The sequence below is a fragment of the Barbus barbus genome, assembly GCF_936440315.1.
Source record: "Barbus barbus genome assembly, chromosome: 16".
NCBI classification, from domain to species: Eukaryota; Metazoa; Chordata; class Actinopteri; order Cypriniformes; family Cyprinidae; genus Barbus; species Barbus barbus.
In genome coordinates this window covers 26,439,027-26,460,809 of record NC_136744.1, presented here as the reverse complement: position 1 = coordinate 26,460,809, position 21,783 = coordinate 26,439,027, and the positions used below count along the sequence as shown (strand labels likewise).

Here is a 21,783-nt window from a genome sequence, read left to right as displayed (position 1 = left end):
AGACGGGGAGCACGGCGGGATAAAAATAACAACATAGCTGGTCTTATGCTATTACAAACTTTATAAGTCCCACTTCAGATTATGAGCTCGACAACTTCAAGCGATCGACTCACATTGCTTTCATATGCAACTTTTAACTATCACATTCCTACTCACGACCATTCTGATAGCACTTGAAGGCAGCATCAGTGAAAACACACAGAGACAATCATTAGCCTTACAGAGTTCCAAGAAGCTCTTTCAGAAAGGCAATTTGGAAAACAAACGCATGATACTTACTTTGTCTGGAGCTGATGTTCGTGCATGAAGCATTGGTATTAATTCCTAAACATATGGGAAAGGGAAAAGGGAAGTGGTATGTGGCCAAGTATGGTGACCCATACTCGGAATTTGTGCTCTGCATTTAACCCATCCAAGTGTACATACAGTAGTGAACATACACCCGGGGCCGGAGCAGTGGGCAGCCAATGCTGCGGCGCCCGGGGAGCAGTTGGGGGTTCGGTGCCTTGCTCAAGGGTCTCACCTCAGTCGTGGTATTGAGGGTGGAGAGAGTTTTGGTTATTCACTCCACCCACCTACAATCCCTGCTGGACCTGAGACTCGATCCTACGACCTTCAAGTTACAAGTCCAACTCTCTATCCATTAGGCCACGACTGCCCCCTTATGGGGGATGTTACCGATTTTTTTTCCTGGATATTTCCTTCGAAAATTAAATTTAACCACAGTGTCCTCGGCTCAGATGAGGGGAGATTATGGCGACTTCTATGTTCATTAGTGCATCCCAAAACACAACACTTGTAAAGCCTCTTTGGCGCTGACATTATATACAGTATATCTCCAGTAATGGCGGACCGCAGCTTCTCACTCAGGGCTGTGTTTATGCTAATAGGGCAGAGGGCGTCACAAATGGGTGGGACTTGTTCCCCTCGGTGACATGCACAGAGGGAGAATCTGAAACAGCTCGTTTGGAGAGACTGTTTATGATTTATTGGTTTTATAAAAAAAAATTAGTTGGTGGATTTTTAACATTATAGGCTGGTTGTTTTCACACACTGCGGCCACACAATTGTGTTCAAACACCTTATAAAAGTGATTTTTGCATAATAGGTCCCCTTTAAAAAAAGAATACTGTTATTCAGCAAGTATGCATTAAATTGATCAAAATGACAGTAATGACATTTATAATGCAAAAGATTTCTATTTTAAATAAATGCAGTCTTAATTAATCAGAGAAACCTGAATAAAAGTAAAAGTAAAAACGTATCAGTTTCCACAAAAATATTTTCACAACACAACAGTTTTCAACATTGACAAAGTAAAAATGTAAATGAATGAAAATAAAATTAGCATATTGTAATGAATTCTGAAAAATCCTGAGACTGGTGATGCTGAAAATTCAGCTTCCCATCACGGGAATAAATTGCATTTTAAAACTATTCAAACAGAAAACCATCATTTCGTATGGTAATAATAAAATTGTAAATATTACAGTTTTACTGTATTTTTGATCAAATAAATGCAGCCTTGAAAAGCATAATACTTCTTTAAAAAACATACAAATATCTTACCGACCCCAAACATTTGAACTGTCTGTTCCCATTGCCATTGTTTCTTGTAGATAATGGAGATAATGAAACAACAACAGGCGCTTAGTTAAATCTTTTATTGTTTTACATTGTAAGTTAAAAGTAGTCGAAAAGCAACTATTGTAACCTTTCTTTCATTGCATTGCACACCATCTAGCTAGAAATCATCTGCAAAAGGCCTGTAACTACATATTTGTCGATTTATTATCAAATCGCATTTTCCTCAGCCTTGCTTTCCAGAATCTACCGTATAGATCTGCTTGGCCCAATGAGAGGACTTTATTTCCTGACATACAGCGGAGAGCTAAGAGCTTTTACAGGGTCATCTGAGAAGGGCAGAGACACACTGTAAGTGTGCAGTCTTGCAGCGGTGTTATTGGGAAAGTTAATGGGATGACTAATCAATGAAAATGCTCTTATGTAAATAACAGTGAGTCATAATTATTTAATAGTGCAGTGCTTTTGCATAGTCATTTGAGCAAATTGCTGTGAGTTTGACGCATGTGAAACAATTTTAAGATCTAAATTGGATTCAGAACTGCATGTTGTCTTGTTAGTGTACCAAAACAAATGCTTCCAAATTATTTTCACAAGAAGAAATGTGTTAGCAATGCACTAAATCAGTCTATGATGAGGTCAGAAACAACAATAGAGAACGCTCGGTAAGGCAGGTAAACTGGCAATACTTCGCCGTCTGCCATGTGCTCATTATCCGGCTTATAAGGTCATCAAACAGGAAGTGAAAGCAGAGGGAGCGGCGTGCAGTCAGTACTCGGGTGAGGGCTCCCTCTGCTGGTTTGGTGTTACAAGAGTGTGATTTGTATTCAGTTTTTGATCAATTTTTAAATATTTTTTATTGTGTGTGTGTGTGTGTGTCAAAGACCAAAAGGGTATTTACAAGCATCAAACCAATAAAAGTTAAATACAGCTTTATTATTATTCAATCTGTACATTAGCATATGTCCTGGTTAATTAAATTTTTTCTAAGCACAAAATAGCTATTGTCATACATTTTTACCACAATTTACAGAAAAAAAATGTCATTCAGTGTATACTTTATCTACCAAAAAAATCTTGTCATGCATATTTAGGAAAATAATCATTAGATGACTCTTTTAAATATTTACCAATCTGTGCTATTATCCTTCAAAACACTAGGTTTTACCCATTAATTGTCAGCTAACATATATATTAACCCTGAACCACTTGATCTGTATAATGCTTGTTTTTAGTTTAATCAAGCCAAAGTGGCAGCTACTGCTTGACAGAGCCGGTAACTTCTAGACTGCAGAGGAAGATGGGTGAGACCTCAGATTAATGAGACAGAAAGGGGGATGGGACGGAGGGAGGGATGGATGGATGGAGGGAGGGTGGGGGCGACAGGAGGAGGAAACAGAGGGGTACAGGGGAGCAGGCACGCACCCGCCTGCCTCTGTTATAGGACACGTTCAGCTTTCTGTCATTCACGTTTTCCTCTTATTCATCCGTATTAGATTTTTTGCTCAGCTATTTGGATGCTGCATTTCTCATCCCACTGGATACGACTTTATCGCTGCTGATTATTGATTCATCTGCACTTATCGCCGATGGTCATGGTCAAGAAGAAAGGTAATTGACAGTGTGTGTGTGTGTTTTGGTGAGAGTTACTGACCATCTATATATCTCAATGTGGTCACGATGCACACTTTTAAGAGTAAATAGTCACTTTTATACATTTCAAGAGGTTTATCAGAAATGAATCTTGAGGATCACATGCTGTTCTTCATCTGCAGAAATGCTGGATTGATCCCACTTCTTGTTTAAGGTGATTCTGATGCTGTATTGGTTCAACACAGGTTGATATTCCTAGTTTATGTCCAGGTTGCACCATGTGCTGTCTGAATCACAGGAACTGTTATGTAAGAGAAAGAGTCGCTGTGTGCTGCAGTCGTACTTGTCAGGTCTGCAGGTTATTGGATCGGAGCTGACGGTCAGTTGGTTGTGGGGTTATTTAATCTGAGTTTGCGGCACGACTCCGTTGTTTCGGGACGCAGAAGCGTGAGGTAGACACGTGCAGCCTGCAGCCGTCGCCATAGCAATGCTCACAGGAAGGTAGATGCCATTGTTGTGTCTCGCCTGCAGTGGCCTCTTTCGCTTTTAGGGTGTCTCTTTAAAGACGTCTCATCCCTGCTGCAGTTCATCTGCAGAGACGCAGTGTTTAGGTTCATTTCCAGCACTGACTAATGAATATAAATGGGGCATTTATTACAGTCTTTTTTTTTCAATACTGAACACTGCAAGTGTAAAATTTATATTTGTATGCATACACATGTATAGGTACACTTGAATTAAAAATGTACTCCTGTAACCAAGTTAATTATGTTAAGATTTGTCCTTTATTTATATCCTTATAGCCTTTTGTTATTGATTTATTTGAGAATATATTTAGCTCTTTCCTTTTAACTCATTAATATCAAAGGTAATTTGATTATATGTAATAATATGATACTATAGTATTGGGTTGCTGGCATAAAAATATCTTGCCAAGTGCTTATGCTTAGGGATTTATATTTTTATACATAAAGTGACAAGCAAACACTGTGCTAAAATTGTCATATAAAATCACCATGTAAAAGTAATATGTTATTTATAATAAAATAGTTATTTATATTTCTTTTCTTTTCTTTTATTTTGCACTTGGTGCCCATGGTGGCATTTAATTTGGTTAGTTTCTACCACGTTTGATACACAACAAACAAAACATCTCCACCATAATCAGCAGTAATTATAATAAGCATAATTATATAGAAGCAGTTATAATTATATTTTTTGTTTGTTTTTTGAAGGATGCATTAAATTGATCAACAACAAAAAAAACAATTCAAATAAATGCTGTTCAACATTGATAATCGTCAAATCAGCATATTAGAATGATTTATGAAGGATCATGTGACACTGAAGACTGGAGTGTCACATGATGTTGAAAATTCAGCTTTGCCTCACAGGATTAAATTAGATATTAAAATAGAAATAAGCTATTTCTCAGTACTGCTGTTTTTATAGTATTTTGTTTAAATAAATATATAGCCTTCCTTGGTGAGCATACAAGATTTTTTTTTCAAAAACATTAAATTCTTACCAAAAAAGTTTGAGTTTGGAATTTAAGGTAAATATGGTAAATGTAATGTTAATGGCATGGTATTTTTGGTAAAATTCTAAGATGGAATTGCATGTACCCTTCATGAGAAGCCAATCCAATAACTTTACTGAGCTTGCAGGGAAACAAATAAATCTAAAATGATAGATGAATCTTGCAAATGTATTGATCGTTGTGTGTTCTGTGTGTTTCTCTAGTTATTAGAGTATTGTGTTGTTAGTTTGGCAAAATGCTAGTGCAAAACTCTTTTGAAATGAACTGCTTTCCCTATCATATACTAATCTGGTTTCATCCCAGTGAAGGCAGCTGTCTGTAGTCAGTAGAGCGAGTCAGTCGGCTGTAGTGATGCTGATGTAATATCAGTACTGCTGGGCTCTCAGAGCTGGAGGTTAACTCTTCTGACCAGCCCACTTAATCTTGTGCCACTTCAGAGCTTAATCAGCATAAATGCCTGCTTGTGTGGAGGAATTGTTCTGTAAAGAGTTTAAATGAAGTACTGGAAGTGCAGTAGCTGTCATCTACTCTCCTGCATTATTACTACTAAACATGTGGAACCCATCAGTGCAATTTTTTACATTAGTGAGTCATTTATTTTTTATAGGCTTCCATAAGGACCTGGGTCTTATCTAGAGATCAGAATATCTATGTGTAAATTATAAGATGACCTGTTTTTTGGGAACACACACTGGATCATCACATTTTCACTTCCAAAAATTGTACATTTAACAATATTTTACTGTGAAATTACATTAGGTCAACTACAGTCTTTTTACCATACAGCATAAGGGAACTACTGTTAATTTTTTTTTTCTAGTAGAATTTTAGGAGTCTTTTTAAGAAATGAATACTTTTTTATTCGCAAGGATACATTAAATTGATCAAAAGTGACAGTAAAGACATTTATAATGTTGCAAAAGATTTCTATTTCAAATAAATGATGTTCTTTTGAATTTTCTATTCATCAAAGAATCCTGAAAATTTTTTACTTGTTTCCCTAAACCAGCACATTGATAATAATAAGACATTTCATTTTTCATGGTTAGATATATATATATATATATGCACACACACACGGAATTTCGAAGTTAAATAATAAAGTAAATAAAACAGACTATTGGAGTCAGTTTTTAGACTTTTTCAGTTTTCATACCTCTGATTAATATTTTTTGGTGGCAAATAAGAATCAACCTAGAAACCTCTGAGAAATAACCTAGCAGTTGGCTCCGATAACCTTGTGGGCAGCACCAACATATAGCACCATTGCACTATGGGTGTCCCGAGTTCGAATCCCAGCTCGAGGACCTTTCCTGATCCCGCCCACTCTCTCTCTCTCTCTCTCTCTCTCTCTCCCACTTCGCTTCCTGTCACTTCTACACTGTCCTACTAATATAGTCAAATAAATAAATAAAAGCAATGCCCTAGCAACCAACCAGAGCATCATGTCAGTGAATTTTGCATGAGCAAGCACCACTCAAATCTTGTTTTAATCTCATAAAAGCAAGGAAACAATTTGGACTTCATTGAGAATTGAGAAAATTCCCGTTTTTCATGTTTTTAAATGCAATTTCATTGATATTTTCATGAATACTGAATATGTTTAGAGAATAATTGTGCTTTAGCTCTGGCAGTGAGAGATACGGCTCTGATCTCACTTTCCAGTGCTTTGTTTGGCCTGGGACGGGAGGGTGGAGAGGGTGTGGAAAGGGGGCAGGGAAAGAAAGCCTCATAAATATGTATGAAAAAAGTCTGCTTCTGCGAAGACTCGTACAATCCAGCACACATGCACTGGTGCACATGCACACACATCCAGCCCTTGCCTGTGATGGTGATTCGGCAGCGCAGGGACTGTCTGTGTTTGATGCTCAACACTCTGGGACAGAATCAGTCGCTCCTCCTGGATTAGTGTAGACAGAGCTGAGAGAGGGAATTATGGGTTAGAATGGAGTACACTTTAAAATAAAGCCTCCAGATGGGGGTTTTCACCATAAGAACCATTTTGGGTTCTCCAAATAACCTATCAGTGAACAGTTCTTAAAAATGACTTTTCTATAGTGAATTTTAACAATATGAAAACTATAAAGAACATTTTGTGGAATGGAAAGATTCCATGGATCTTAAAGGTTCTTCATGAAACCATCAATGGCAATGAAGAACTTTGACAAATAGAGGATCGCAATAGTAGAGGATGTTTTGGATAAAGTGCTGCTCAAACTAATGCAAAACAAATGGAAAACAATAGTAAATACTTTGTGTGCTTCAGTCTGTGCTGAACTCTTTCTCCAGGGGAATGAGGAATCGTGCAGTACGTCTCAATGCACAATTGATAATCAGGTTTTGTGGAGATCTGAGGTGATTTGGTGGTATTTTTGAAAGAGATATTTGACAGTACAGGATCTGGGACAGAGGCAGAGACATGCATTTATACAGTCTTGTGACTTTTTTATGTTTTCAGCACAGTTTGTAATTTCAATTCTTGTTGAATGTCCAGTTTACAGCCTTTTCATGATGATTTTAAGGTGCAGTAATACTACCCAGAAGTTTGTGGTAAGATTCTTTTTAATGTTTTTGAAATGTTTCTCTTGCTCACCAAGGCTGCATTTATTTGATCATAAATACAGTAAAAACAGTAATATTGTGAAATATTATTACAATTTCAAATAACTGTTTTCTATTTAAATATATATATTTTAATGTAATTTATTCCTGTGATGCAAAGCTGAATTTTCAGCATCATTACTCCAGTCTTCAGAGTCACATGATCCTTCAGAAATATTCTAATATGCTGATTTTGCAATATTGGATAAGTTGTCCTGCTTAATATTTTTGTGGAAACTGTGCTTTTTTTCAGGATTCTTTGATGAATAAAAAGTTCAAAAGTACATTGTTGAAATGTAATGTTTGTATATTTTTAAATCATTATAAATGTCTTTACTGCCACTTTTCATCATTTTAACGCATCTTTTCCAGAAAAAAAAAGACCTTAAACCTTGCACAGTAGTGTACTTAAGCTTGACTTTGTAATGCAGGTCAAAGTGGACTATGTTACTGAATGTAATATTGTATTTCACATTCAATAGCTCTGCACAAGCTTCTCATATTCCACACATACTTGCGCTGTCACTCTGTAAGTACTAGTACAGTCAGTGACAAAACGTGTTCTTTCTGTACAGTGGCCCATACACAGGAAGCTCACCACCAGACGGAGAAGCCTTTGATACGCTGTGCTAAATGTGGGGAGGTGTGCAAGGGAGAGGTGTTACGAGTGCAGGCCAAACACTTCCACATCAAGTGCTTCACATGCAAAGGTGAGTGAATGAATGTCTTATGCACATATACAAACCGTCTGTCCCTGTTACATACATTGGAGACATTCAGTGCCATGAAGCCAAATGCTGAATGAGGAAATGATGTACATTAGAATCATATGTACGAAATATTCAGAGACAGAATATATTAGTCTTCACTCTTCACAAAAGGAGTGGTATATACTGGACTTTTACTGTTGTCTATTTTATAGCTTTTTAACTCAGTGCACAACAATTTAATAACATGTCTGGGTCATATTTTACCATGCACAAAATCAAAAGAAAAGCATGAGAAATTAATTTGCTTTTGATTTTACTGAAAAATGTTAAGTAGGTTTTGTGCATTTGGTTGCATATTCAATCCTCCCTGTCTGACATTCTGTAAGTTCTGGTTTGCTGAGTTTTTTCTATAAATGTTTCTGAAAGCTGTCTAACACCTCTTGTGTACGTCTCCTATGACTCAACTCTCCTGCCAGAATTCAGGATCACTCTGTAACTGTTATAGATGAGCTCCAGCTTGACCTATTTAGAATGTGTTTCTCAGAATCTACGATAAATCTTACAAATATACCTGACCCACTTGAATTTGTAGTCAACATAGCATTACCTCTGTATGGACAGGTGAGGTTACCAACAACAGTCACACTTTAAATGACAGTAGATAACATGAACTTGAATTTTTTTTCTATAACTAATTTAAACATTGTAATTATTATATTTTTTAGAGGGTTAAGTTGTTGAATGATAAAATAAAAAACTAGAACGTACAGTATACACTTTTTATGTACAGTTTAACCTAAAAGTTTTATATAAAAAAAAAAATAATAAGTATATTTTATGAACTTGTTTTTTTATTCATTTATGGACTACTGAAATCATTGTGTAATGCTAATTTCATATCATAAGGCTTATATGACTTTGAAATATATATATATTTAACATAACTTTTTTTTTTTTTTTTAACAAGGATCATTGGGTGACTTCAGACTACCTTATTGATTTACCACGTCACTATAGTAACCCCAACAAATCCATCTGCTTTTAACAAAACACTCAAGATGCTTTGACTATTTTGTCATCAACACTTGAGTCACGTATAGACCTGGATATAATAAAGTCCTACATTGCAAAGTAAATCGTGCCTGAGCTGTGATCCAATTAACCTAGAGACTTTCCCTCTGTCCCGCTGTCCCACTTCAATTAGAGAGAACAGCATTATAATGTAAGATCTGCTCTGTGAGAACAAGCGAAGCTGACTGACACAGTCACATCTATGTGGCACATGACCATTTTTTGGCGATTAATTAATGGAAAGAGCCTTGTACATACAGTATATACACTACAGGTCAAAGTTTGTACATTTAGGGTTAGGACAGAAAGATCTCACATTTACAGTATGTTGAATATTTAATACCTCACCCAGCCCTTTTTTCCTCACACAGGACTGAGTTCATGTCATTCTCTGACCTCTGACCTCACTGGCCTCTAAATAAATCACAGACAGAGACAATGACATTGACTGAGGAAGCGATCGAAAGAGTGACTCAGCAGACCTATTTTTGAACTTGGGATTTAACAGTTCTTAAATTATAAATATGCAAGGTGATAATGAGATATTAAAATCTTTTGTGCCGACTCTTGATCAGACTGCACTGAAATTGGAGTTGAATTTGAACATGACGTGTCGTAATCTGAGCAGATAATCAGTGTAAGAGCTAATCATCTACTTTGTGTTCAACACCCTCAGGGATTATGCCATCTTTACTGTAAATCTGTATAATAATAATCAGTTTATCTAATCATCTCATCACTTCAGAGCAGGATAAAGACGACAAGATCATTCTGTTCTTCATTTGTAGGCATACAACCTGCTTTACTTCCATAATGTGACACATTATGTACAATAAGACCAATGTGTATTAAAGGAATAGTTAACGTCAAATTGACTCACCTTTAGACCATTCAAGATGTCTGTGTTTATTTTTATAATCTCAACAGATTTGGAGAAATTTAGTGTTACATCACTTGCTCACCATTGGATCCTCTGCAGTGAATGGGTGCCGTCAGAATGAGAGTCCAAACAGCTGATAAAAACATTGCAATAATCCATAAGTAATCCATTTGACTCCAGTCCATCAATTAACATCTCGTGAAGGGAAAAGCTGCATGTTTGTAAGACAAAATACATCATTAAAGCATTTTAACTTTACACAGTCTCTTCTGGCTGAAATGCGAGTTCATAATCCATAATATTGCTTTCTCCAGTGAAAAAGTCCATCCTCTGTTATTCTCGAACACCAAAATATTTGTTTAGAACAGTTTTGGACTGTTTTCACTTGTGAATAGAGTTTGATCTTTGTTTATTTCTCTACTTATTCAGAAGATACTTTTTCACTGGAGAAAGCAAAATTATGGAGAGAGGACTTCCTCTGTGGCCGGGTGCTAGTGAGGAAGTTAAAAATGTATTTATCTTTTTTTTCACTTCACAAGATGTTAATTGATGGTCTGGGTTACTTGTGGATTATTGTGATGTTTTTATCAGCTGTTTGGACTCTCATTCTGACGGCACCCATTCACTGCATAGGATCCATTGGTGAGCAAGTGATGTATTGCTTAATTTCTCCAAATCCGTTCAAATGACGAAATACACTCATCTTCATCTTGGATGGCCTGAGGGTGAGTGAACTTTCAGGAAATGTTCATTTTTGGGTGAACTATTCCTTTTAAGAAAGTGGTTCTTGGAGAACAAAAAGTTCATTTTAAATATTTTTTTAACACATGAACATATTTCAGTTTTCCAATTGCATATCTGTTTTTAAAAGTTTATTATTGTTTTTATTCTTAAATTTCTAAAAAATGCATATAATTTTAAAGTTAAAACTAAAACTATCAGCTCAGAATGAATAAAAGTTTCAAATCTGAATCTTGGAGTTAATGAATTCTTTTGTGTCTGGGTCGTCCAGAGATGAAAGTCGGCTTGTAGGAAATGTGTCAGAGGACGTTGTTATCAAGGCCATCACATATTCATTAATTCATCAGATCAAATGATTCCGTGATGATTTCCACATTTTCAAAGGACATGCTGTCATATTGTTTAGTCCCTAACAGACTGATATTGGTTTTTGGTGCTTTTTTTGGTTCAGGTTAACTTAGGGATGCTGGGATGAATATTTTAGTGTCTTTTTTTGCTCTTAGACCCTTTTACTTGGATTAAAGCTACATTACCCTTTTCTATAGTAAATAGTATGTTATTCAGTTTTAGTATTCAAATAATACATTTAATTTGCATATTTATAAGTCATATTTCACTCACATGATCTGTGAAACTACCATGGGGTTGAGTTGTCCTCATACGGCCCCTGCAGAAGTTTCTCAGTGCCTAATCTCATTTTATCGGAGCGGATGGTGTAGAAGGCTATGAGAAACACTGAAGTCAGTTACATAACAGCACTGCAGAGCTCTCCTGCATGCTACGTACACATTGTACACGTTCATTATACTTCAGCTCCTCGTTCTCTCTGTAAATCACACGCTGCATTGGTCACGGCCTTGAGTCTCCCCACAGGGACCTAGAATGAGGTGCGGAAAGCCATGAAAGATGGTTACCTCAGTATTGTTTTTGTGTTTTGTAAAACCAGACTCCAAACAGAAAGTGGCTAAATGAGCTCTTAAGATCTTAAAATGAAACACAATGAGCTCTTAATATTTCAGATAGCCTGTGGGTTCAGATTAGACATTTCAAGGTTTTCTGACTATTATGTTTTCTCAAGATCATGGTATGGCCATTGTCCTCCACTGAGGTTTATTCTTACAGTTGCTATTTCTAGTGAGCCAATTATACTGCATTATCCTGTTACAAGAACAGAAATGCATGATAAAGAAACCATTATATCCTTTGCAAAGTCAAGGTTCACCCCCAAATCATTGTCATAATTTGTTCACCGGCTGTTGTTCCAAGTCTTTGTGACTTTTTTGAAAAATTAGTTAGGACTGGGGCTATATTAAAAAAATTATAATAATAAAAAATAATATAGATAGATAGAGAGAGAGAGTATCATTAAGATATAAACTCGCTGGCCACTTTATTAGGTACACCTTGCTAGTACCGGGTTGGACCCCCTTTTGCCTTCAGAACTGCCTTAATTCTTCGTGGCATAGATTCAACAAGGTGTTGGAAACATTCCTCAGAGATTTTGGTCCATATTGACATGATAGCATCACGCAGTTGCTGCAGATTTGTCGGCTGCACATCCATGATGCGAATCTCCCGTTCCATCACATCCCAAAGGTGCTCTATTGGATTGAGATCTGGTGGCTGTGGAGGACACTTGAGTAAAGTGAACTCATTGTCATGTTCAAGAAACCAGTCTGAGATGATTTGAGCTTTGTAACATGGTGCATTATCCTGCTGGAAGTAGCCATCAGAAGATGGGATCCATGCTTTCGTGTTCTTTATGCCAAATTCTGACCCTACCATCTGAATGTTGCAGCAGAAATCAAGACTCATCAGACCAGGTAACGTTTTTCCAATCTTCTGTTATCAAAAGTCTGTGCGAATTGTAGGCTCAGTTTCCTGTTCTTAGCTGACAGGAGTGGCACCCGGTGTGGTCTTCTGCTGCTGTAGCCCATCTGCTTCAGGGTTCGACGTGTTGTGCGTTCAGATGGTATTCTGCATACCTTGATTGTAAAGAGTGGTTATTTGAGTTACTGTTGCCTTTCTATCATCTCTAACCAGTCTGCCCATTCTCCTCTGACATCAACAAGGCATTTTCGTCCACACAACTGCCGCTCACTGGATATTTTCTCTTTTTCGTACCATTCTCTGTAAACCCTAGAGATGGTTGTGCGTGAAAATCCCAGTAGATCAGCAGTTTTTGAAATACTAAGACAAGCCCGTCTGGCACCAACACCATTCCACGTTCAAAGTCACTTAAATCCCCTTTCTTCTCCATTCTGATGCTCGGTTTGAACTTCAGCAAGTCGTCTTCACCACATCTAGATGCCTAAATGCACTGAGTTGCTGTCATGTGATTCGCTGAATAGCAATATGTGTTACCAAAGAATTGAACAGGTGTACCTAATAAAGTGGCAGGTGAGTGTATTTCTATATTTATGTACTTTGATCTTTGTGCACTGAACCAACTTCAAAGGGTGCTTTTTATTCATTTATAGAAACCATAATTTTGGCTAAACAGCAATTGCATTTAAAAGTTTTCATGTAAGAACTAAAATACTCCATATGCCCTGAATATTTTACCTATATTTTAGTTAAAATATTCAGGGAATATTGTCCAAAAACAGTAATAAAAAGCAGTATTTACTTGCATATATTTTGGATCCAACCCTTAAAGATCTGAGATGACCGAACACCTGAGAAGAGATGATGAGAACCCATTAGAGGACCTCAGATGATGCCAACACTGAAACAACACATAGAACTACCAAATTCTGCTATAAGTTTGATTGCAACATATAATCATTGCTGTTAATAGTGTTTGTGCCACACGTCATTACCTGATTTAACCGTACATTTCTACCATATGCACATCAACTTGACAGTCACCACCGATAAGCTACTACTAAATATATTGTTGAAACTTAATTTCCTGTAAAGCTGCTTTGCAACGATTTGTATCATGAAAAGCGCTATACAAATAAACTTGAATTTAATTATATTTTAATTAAGCATTTTATTGCAACAAAAAATGCCACACGGGAACTTCAGTGAACACTTTTGATCAATACTGCACACTATTCAAGTTCACATTTATTTCCTCTGCTATTTTGGCTACTGAAGTTTAAATCAGAGATGCAGAGACTAGTCACTGGATATTGGTAGGGACATGTATCTAGCATCCCCACTAAATTCTACACCCTTGTAACATTTTGGCCATAATTCATAAAAAGCATGCATTTGTTTGTGTTTTGCTTTAGTATGTGGATGCGATCTGGCTCAGGGAGGATTCTTCATGAAGAATGGAGAATATCTGTGCACTCTGGACTACCAGCACATCCACGGCACCCGCTGTAACATCTGTGGAGAGTTTGTGGAGGGGGAGGTGGTGACTGCGCTCGGCAAGACCTACCACCCAACATGCTTTGTGTGCACAATCTGCAAGTAAGAGCTTATGGAAACTCACACACACATACTCGCACACATACACCAATCTTCAAGTAAGAGCCTATGGACACACACAGGACATTATACAGTCATTGTGGTTTATGGTAAGTCCAACACTGAGAGGAGTTTTAACAGTGATCGTATATTTTATGACCTACAGGAGACCATTTCCTGCTGGAGACAGAGTGACGTTTAATGGCAAGGACTGTCTGTGTCAGTACTGCGCAGAGCCCATGTCTCCAGGACCCACCAAAGATGTCGTTGGACCCAGCAGTGAGTGCAGGAACCACACATCTAAACCTTCATATGAGTGAATGTCACATAACCGGTCAAATTCATATTGTCAGGGTCATATTTCAACCCAAAATCTCGATAAAATAACTTGTTTTATTCATGACAGTTAAAAACATTTCCAACCAAGCTCATTCCCATTAGTGAAATATGTAAATAAGTTTGTAAATTGTAAATTCCTTATTTAATTCTTTTTTTTAATCTTTTTTAAAATTTATTTTATTTAGGTAAAATCTTACTATATTTAAAACCAAAAGTGTCTAACCAGAAGGGATAAAGAAGTTGTTTCCACATTTCATCATACTAACATTTCTCATTATTTAATTTTGATGCATAAGCATTATTATCAATCAGATTATTTAATCACAACTTCCTTAATGCACATTTAAACTGTTAAAGAAATAAATCATACCGTCAGCGTACATTAACTATAGTAAAAGTACAAACTTCCACATCCACACAGTAACTTAATGGGAAAGAAAGTGATTGTATAAAATCCTGTAAAGCCACTTCGAGATCCTCTGGCATGGATATACATGTGAAATGGTAAATTATTCAGACCCTCCATCTCCCTTTGTTCCCTTTTCCATGCATTTGGGGCTTTTTGGCCAGGATCCACCACCTATAATAAATAATTAATATTAATTTCCACTTAAGCCTTTAAGCTCGACTACTAAAGCCAATGATCTTCTTTCATCTACAAGGTTTAAAGGGGACCTATTATGCTCCTTTTTACAAGATGTAAAATAAGTCTCTGATATCCCCAGAGCGTATGTGTGAAGTTTTAGCTAAAAATACCCCACAGATCATTTTTATTGCTTCTTAAAATTGTCCTGATGTAATAGATCAAGACCCTTAATAGATTTTGTGTTCACAAAATACTGATCAAGTCTAAAAATGGTCTGAATGTCTTTGCACTAAAAGAGTTGTTTGTGTGAAACTTCAGAATTCAAAGATGTTTTTTTACAGGAAAAAGCATCAGTTGAGTTAGTCTGAGTGTCAGATGAGTTTTTCTGTGTATGTGTTTCAGATTGCGCGGGCTGTGGCAGAGATATTAAGAACGGTCAGGCTCTGTTGGCTCTAGAGAGTCAATGGCATTTGGGCTGTTTTAAATGTAAGGCCTGTGCCAAGGTATTGACTGGAGAATACATCAGCAAGTAAGACACATTTATACACAAAATTCATGCGTTCCATCCAAAATGATGGATGACGGTATGCATTGGTTTGTTTTCTGTATGTATGCAGAGATGGCGCCCCCTACTGTGAGCGTGATTATCAGGTCTTGTTTGGAGTGCAGTGTGAAGCATGTCAGCAGTTCATCACCGGGAAAGTCCTGGAGGTATAGAAAAAAACCCCCACACACACAGAGTTCTGGAGTGTATTCCAGAAAGCACAGTTAACTTATCTTCAGCTAAACCCTGAACTTTTGCATGTTTTTTCTTTGGCATGACTGAGGTGCTATATAGCACTGCTACCAGAACCAGTTAAGCTCCTGTATGGTTCTTCAGCGGTTCTTTGGGGTGATTATTGTACTGCCGTACAGAGAACCTGTTAAGCCCCTTTAAAGGTTCTTTACGAGCCAAAGAACCACTGTTGGTGCTGTTTAGCACCATTTTTGTATGAAGTGTATCCTGAAGGTTACCTCCAATTTTGGAACCGAAACCTGAGGTTATCCGCTCGCTTATCCTCAAACATACCCAGGTATGTCACATAACCTGCTTTCTGGAATACCCCCCTGGACTGATAACAAACTGACACCTTGAAATACTTTTTTTGTGGCTTTTAGTTTGTGTCTGTAGCTTTGAGCAGTGTTGTTATTGTTAACTAAAACTATTAAAAAAAGTTTTTAGAATTGAAATAAAATAAAATATAAATATTAAATGAAAACTTGGCAGCTAGCTGAAATAAGTAAGGTGAAGTACTAAAATGGCATTACTAAAACTAAAACTGGAAATGCACTTTGCAAATAAAAGCTAATTAAATAAATCTTGTAATATTATATAAATAATACTAAAATAACACTGGCTTTGAGGTCATCTACAGTGTAAAAAAAACTTTTTGAAGTTGTAAATGAAACATTACTTGAGTATGCATTACAATAAAAACACTATTTAGGTCTTTCTTCAAAATTTCATGTTTAATTCAATGTTACTTGCTGTTTCTTTGTGAAATTTACTAGCTATTTATGAGTGAAAATATTTTATACACCTTTTTTTCAGTGAACATAATGGACAGATGTGCACACATTTAAAACGATCAGTTTCTTTTTCTAGAAAATGCACAAAACATATTGGTGCAATTTGTTTGTAGGTGTCAGTCCTCTGTCGTGTGGCCGATCTGTCTGTTTCGCTCTGGAGGTCCCCATCCTGTATCCTGTCCGTGTGTGTCCTGAGGGGCCTCCAGAGTGAACCCCCCCGGTGGTACTGTTACGGCGCGGGACGCGCCTTCCGGGAGGGGGGAGTTATGCCAGCCCTCTGTCGTGTGTGTCATGTGTTCCCGCCTCTTGTGTCCTTATTTGGTTGTTTCCTGTCCTTGTTAAGTGTGATTATCAGTTAATTTTTGTCCAGCTGTGCTTGTCTAATTATCTATGATTATCCTATGTATTTATAGTCCTGTCTGTTCAGTTAGTTTTGGTCTGGTCTACTCGTTACTCCCTGGTGTTCCTGTCTGTCTCAGCCTTGCCTTGTCTTGCCCTGCCTTGTTTGAAGTAAAGATTGTTATATTTTGAGTTGTATCCTTGTCTGCGTGTTCCTCGTCCCTCCCTGCTGTGTGCACCGTGACAGTAGGGACATTAACAGAGGCTTGAGGAAAAAATGCTCCACAAATTTAAAAAAAGGAGCAAAAAATGCTCCTTCACAATTAAAGCAAATCTATTCCGGCTGTTGCAAATAAAGTCAAAAATGAAATGCAAAGTGTCGATTGCAGCGTTAAATTTAGATCTTCTCATGTTGCATCAGATGTCTTTTTATGCATTTTTGCAGTGTTCAGCATTATAACCACATTTCTTTTGAGTAAATGAATGCAATTCACTGAAATCAGAATGTACATCTGTTAACATCATAGAAGTTATTTTCTTAATAAAAAAGTTTATTTCTGACCCTGACCTGCACCCAATCTAATGCATTAACATTAAGCAGAAAGTAGCTTAAAATCTTAAGCAAATAATTTGATATCCTAACATTTAGACACTTCAACACCCTGTCAGAATATGTCCAACTTCCTGTTTGAATAGGAAATATGTCAACACAGGAAAGAAAATTGCATTCATCGAATGAGCCATCAAGTGACAACACAACACAGTATTGAAATATTTTGTTTACATCGTTTTCAGTTGCTTAATTTCCTGCATTAAACGTTCTGGTCTATGTCTATGTATTTAATGACATAAATGCATAGATGTAATCTATGTATTTAATGTAGTCCTGGTCATATTTCCTTATTTTTCTTTTTTAAGATTTTTCAGAACAGACACGTGACCCCTTTTGAAATCCTAGCCCACCATTTACGAATCGCTGGTTTGATGAACAGTATATTTATCACTTGACAGCACAAATCATACTCCTGTATGTCTCTCAACAAAACACACTGATTGTGACACAGACCTGCAGCACGAAAGCATGTTACACACTTCTGATCTCTCACAGATAACCGTCTTTAGTTTCACAACAGGCTCACAGCAGACTCCACAGTATAGCAACAGGAAGTTTCATCCAGCTAATTGAATCTGATTGGCTGTGAGAGAGACAGTTTCCCTTTCTCATCACACTTGTGACTGTTTTCCTGTTTGTTACAATGGAATGTGTTTGTGTATCGCTGCTCAGGAGTGAAATGGGTGAGGTCACAAGATACTGTACAGGACCTGTAAGTCTCTCTCAAGACTGATTTTTGTTAATGAATGTAAAATAAATCATATTAATGATTTTAAATGGTAAACAATGTTGTTAAAAATGACTAGTGCATTTCAGAAATAATTCCAGAAGCAGCAAGTGAATTAAACATGAAATAATCATTAATTGTGCATTAATCATTCAATTGTTAAATTAATTAAGCATTGAATTAAATGTGAAAATATGTAATTTTTTTTGGTAAAATGTACTCCAGTAATCTTTGTTTTATTTACAGCTCTTTAAAGAGAGTCTGTGAACCCTTCTGTATTATATTTGATAAGCTCGTTGGTTCTTTTGAATAAAATATGTGCGGTCTCACACGATATACATGCAAAACATCAGCTTCTCTGTAACAGTCTGTTTGGGTTATCTGCAATAGCTGTTATACAGTTTGAGTGTGTGTTTCTCCACAGGCTGGGGACAAGCACTACCACCCCAGCTGTGCTCGCTGTAGCAGGTGTAACCAGATGTTTACTGAAGGAGAGGAGATGTACCTGCAAGGTGAGTCTCACCCTTTACAGACACCACATATAATACATTTATTCTGCAGAATGCTTGCACCTTTGTCATTTTACTAAAACTAGAATGTCAAAACCTTTTTTTATGATTTAACAGGCCTGGTCAACTATTGTGATCAGCACTATAATGAAGTAATCATGTAAATTCACTGTAAATAATTGTAGAAAATTTCATCACAGCTGTGCTTGACATGTGGCTCTGGACTTGACTGGTCCGAGGTTGTTAAGATGGTCTGAGCTTTTTTAACACTTGAATTTTATCTTTGATATCGATATTTAATTAATGTCAATGTCATAAATATTTATTTATATTTTTTAATTTTAAATGCTATTTAATTGCTGGACTATGATTAACTAAATACATTTCTTATAATTAGAATTCAAATAATATACTGACAGATAAATTAAAATAGTATTTATTCTTTTTGGTTTACAGTGAGGTTTTTGTTGTCTAGTTTCACTGGATCGTTTTAGCTGAGCACATGGATTTTGAAAAATAAATCTTGAATGCCTGGGACTAAAGAGTTGTTTTTAGTTTAGATGATGTATGTATTTTCTATTTATTTATATTGTATTGTATTGTCTTCTGTATGCACTATAGAATTTAAAAGTTTGGGGTTGATTTTTTAAATGTTTTTGCAAGAAGTATATTATGCTATCTTAGGCTACATTTATTATAATTATTAAAATATATCATAAAATGTAATTTATTCCTGTGATGCAAAGCTGAATTTTCAGCATCGTTACTCCAGTCTTCAGTGTCACATGATCCTTCAGAAATCATTCTAATATGCTGATTTGATGCTAAAGAACCATTTCTTATTATTATCGATGTTAAAAACAGTTGTGCTGCTTAATATTTTTGTGTTACATTATTTTCAGGATTCTTTTATGAATAGAAATGATAAAAAGTGCATTTGAAATAGAACTATTTTGTGAAATAATACAAATTATGTCTTTCCTGCCACTTTTGCATCCTTATAGTTATATAAATATAGTTATTTTTTATTACATTTTAGCAGAATGACTGAAGAAATGCCACAAAAAGAAAATTACAGTTCTGCTTTAGATGCGTTGTCAAAAATAGACCCAATTGACACGACTTATTATTTTTACCATCTGTTTCATTGTTTATGCAGGATCAACAGTTTGGCATCCAAGCTGTAAACATTCACCCAGAGGCGAGGAGAGACAGCGGGTACAGTCCTTTCCATGTCATTCTGTGTTTGCATGTGTGTCCTGTGTTGTTGCTGTCTGTATGTTCTTCTCTGCTAACACTTTTCTGAAATTAAACACATAATATTGTTAGCTAAGAGGTTGCGCTTTCTCCTTCTGGCTGTTTTTAAGTAGACATGTCGCTCAATCATCCCAGAACACCACTATAGACTAGGCGCTTCACAATCTTGTGTGATGTCCAGCCAAACCCTTGTGTCTTCCTCCACAGCTATTGCCTGCGTCTCTAGCTCTCCTCAGCAAAACAGAAAGGCAGGTACTGTACTCCTGTTAGCTGCGCCATGGCATCGCATGACCATGTGCTGCATCCTGGAGGCGGCAGGATGCAGTGCTCCTCACTGGCAGCTACACTGCAGCACTCTAACCGCCTGCTCTCAGTTTTAGCCATAAACCATCATTAATATCTGGTTTATTCCATCTCACAGACGCTAGTGCTACAGAACAGATAGTTTAGTCCAGTTCCTCTGTTATTGTGCCAAACAGGCCTCAAATCAAGCTAAGCTGCTGTAATCACGCATGGTGCATTTCAGCATTTCAGCATTTCAGTATGCTGAGTAATATCAGATGCACTTGCATTTTGATCCTCAAGCATTTCCTGCCATCGGAAACATGAAATTGCCATCGAAGAGTCTCATTCATTATGTGAAAAGCAAATGAATGATTTCTTTTAGGTTTGTTTCCAGGATGCTATCATCATTTAGTCCTATCCTTCATTGTTTGCAGGTTAAAGTTTTCTTACATTTATATTTGAATATGTTATATATATATATATATATATATATATTAAGGATTTATTTATGTATTTATAATATATTTTTGTCGCACTCATTTCAGATTTGTTGTGCATTCTTTGTTGTTTATGATGAGTCTTAGCCTTAATCAGCTGATTCAATTTCTGCAGCTTGATTGGCCAGTATACCATGAATATTTTAAGATATCATAATGTATCTCTTTACAGCCATGTGCAAGCAGTCACAAAATGTGTTGACGTATAAAAGTTAGACTACATTAGGCTCATGTGATGCGCACTAAATAACTCTTCTGGTAAAGGCTAATGCAACATTTATCAGGTTTACTGAATAATCACGTGAGTGATGAACATCCAGTTGTTTAGCTGAAAATGCAGATGTTTTTTTATTTATTGCTTATGTTGTACATAGGTTGTTGGTTCTAAACCCGTGTTTGTTCCGCAGCCGACACGCTCGTCGTCCGAGAGCATATGTTCCAGACCTGGTTCAAGCATACCTAGCTCACCAGGTCACACCATATATGTAAGTGCATCACTTCATCACAGTGTTATATATTTACACAAAAATATTAAGCAGCACAACTGTTTTCAACATTGATAAAGATTATAAATGTTTCTTGAGCAGCAAATCAGCATTTTAGAATGACTTCTAAAGGATCATGTGACATTGAAGACTGAAGTAATGATGTGGAAAATTCAGCTTTGGATCACAGGAATAAATTACATTTTACAATATGTTCAAATAGAAAACAGTTATTTTAAATTGTAATAGCATTTCACAATATTACTGTTTTTACTGTATTTTTGATCAAATAAAAGCACTCTTGGTGAGCACAAGAGACTTCTTTCAAAAAGCATTGTAAAAAACAACAAGGTTTTAAACGGTAAAGTGCTTTTTAAAGCTAATTTCTCAAATATCTATAACTATCATAAATTTGATTGAACTTTAGTGTTATA

General features: G+C 36.4%; 1 protein-coding gene across 6 annotated transcripts in view; it reads left to right on the top strand.

The window, feature by feature from the left end:
- The window catches only part of LOC306882375 (actin-binding LIM protein 1-like), a 53,105-nt gene that overhangs the window by 7,348 nt on the left and 23,974 nt on the right, over positions 1-21,783 (top strand). For all 6 annotated transcript variants that reach the window (XR_013785237.1, XR_013785238.1, XR_013785239.1 and 3 more), the window contains exons 2-9: positions 7,894-8,028; positions 13,963-14,146; positions 14,310-14,422; positions 15,471-15,597; positions 15,686-15,779; positions 18,741-18,828; positions 19,985-20,043; positions 21,272-21,349. Coding sequence is in view for 2 of the 6 variants with exons in the window: in XM_079436952.1 (XP_079293078.1) it covers positions 7,894-8,028; positions 13,963-14,146; positions 14,310-14,422; positions 15,471-15,597; positions 15,686-15,779; positions 18,741-18,828; positions 19,985-20,043; positions 21,272-21,349 (878 nt within the window). In the remaining 4 variants the exon portion in view is untranslated. The remainder of the gene's footprint in view (positions 1-7,893; positions 8,029-13,962; positions 14,147-14,309; positions 14,423-15,470; positions 15,598-15,685; positions 15,780-18,740; positions 18,829-19,984; positions 20,044-21,271; positions 21,350-21,783) is intronic.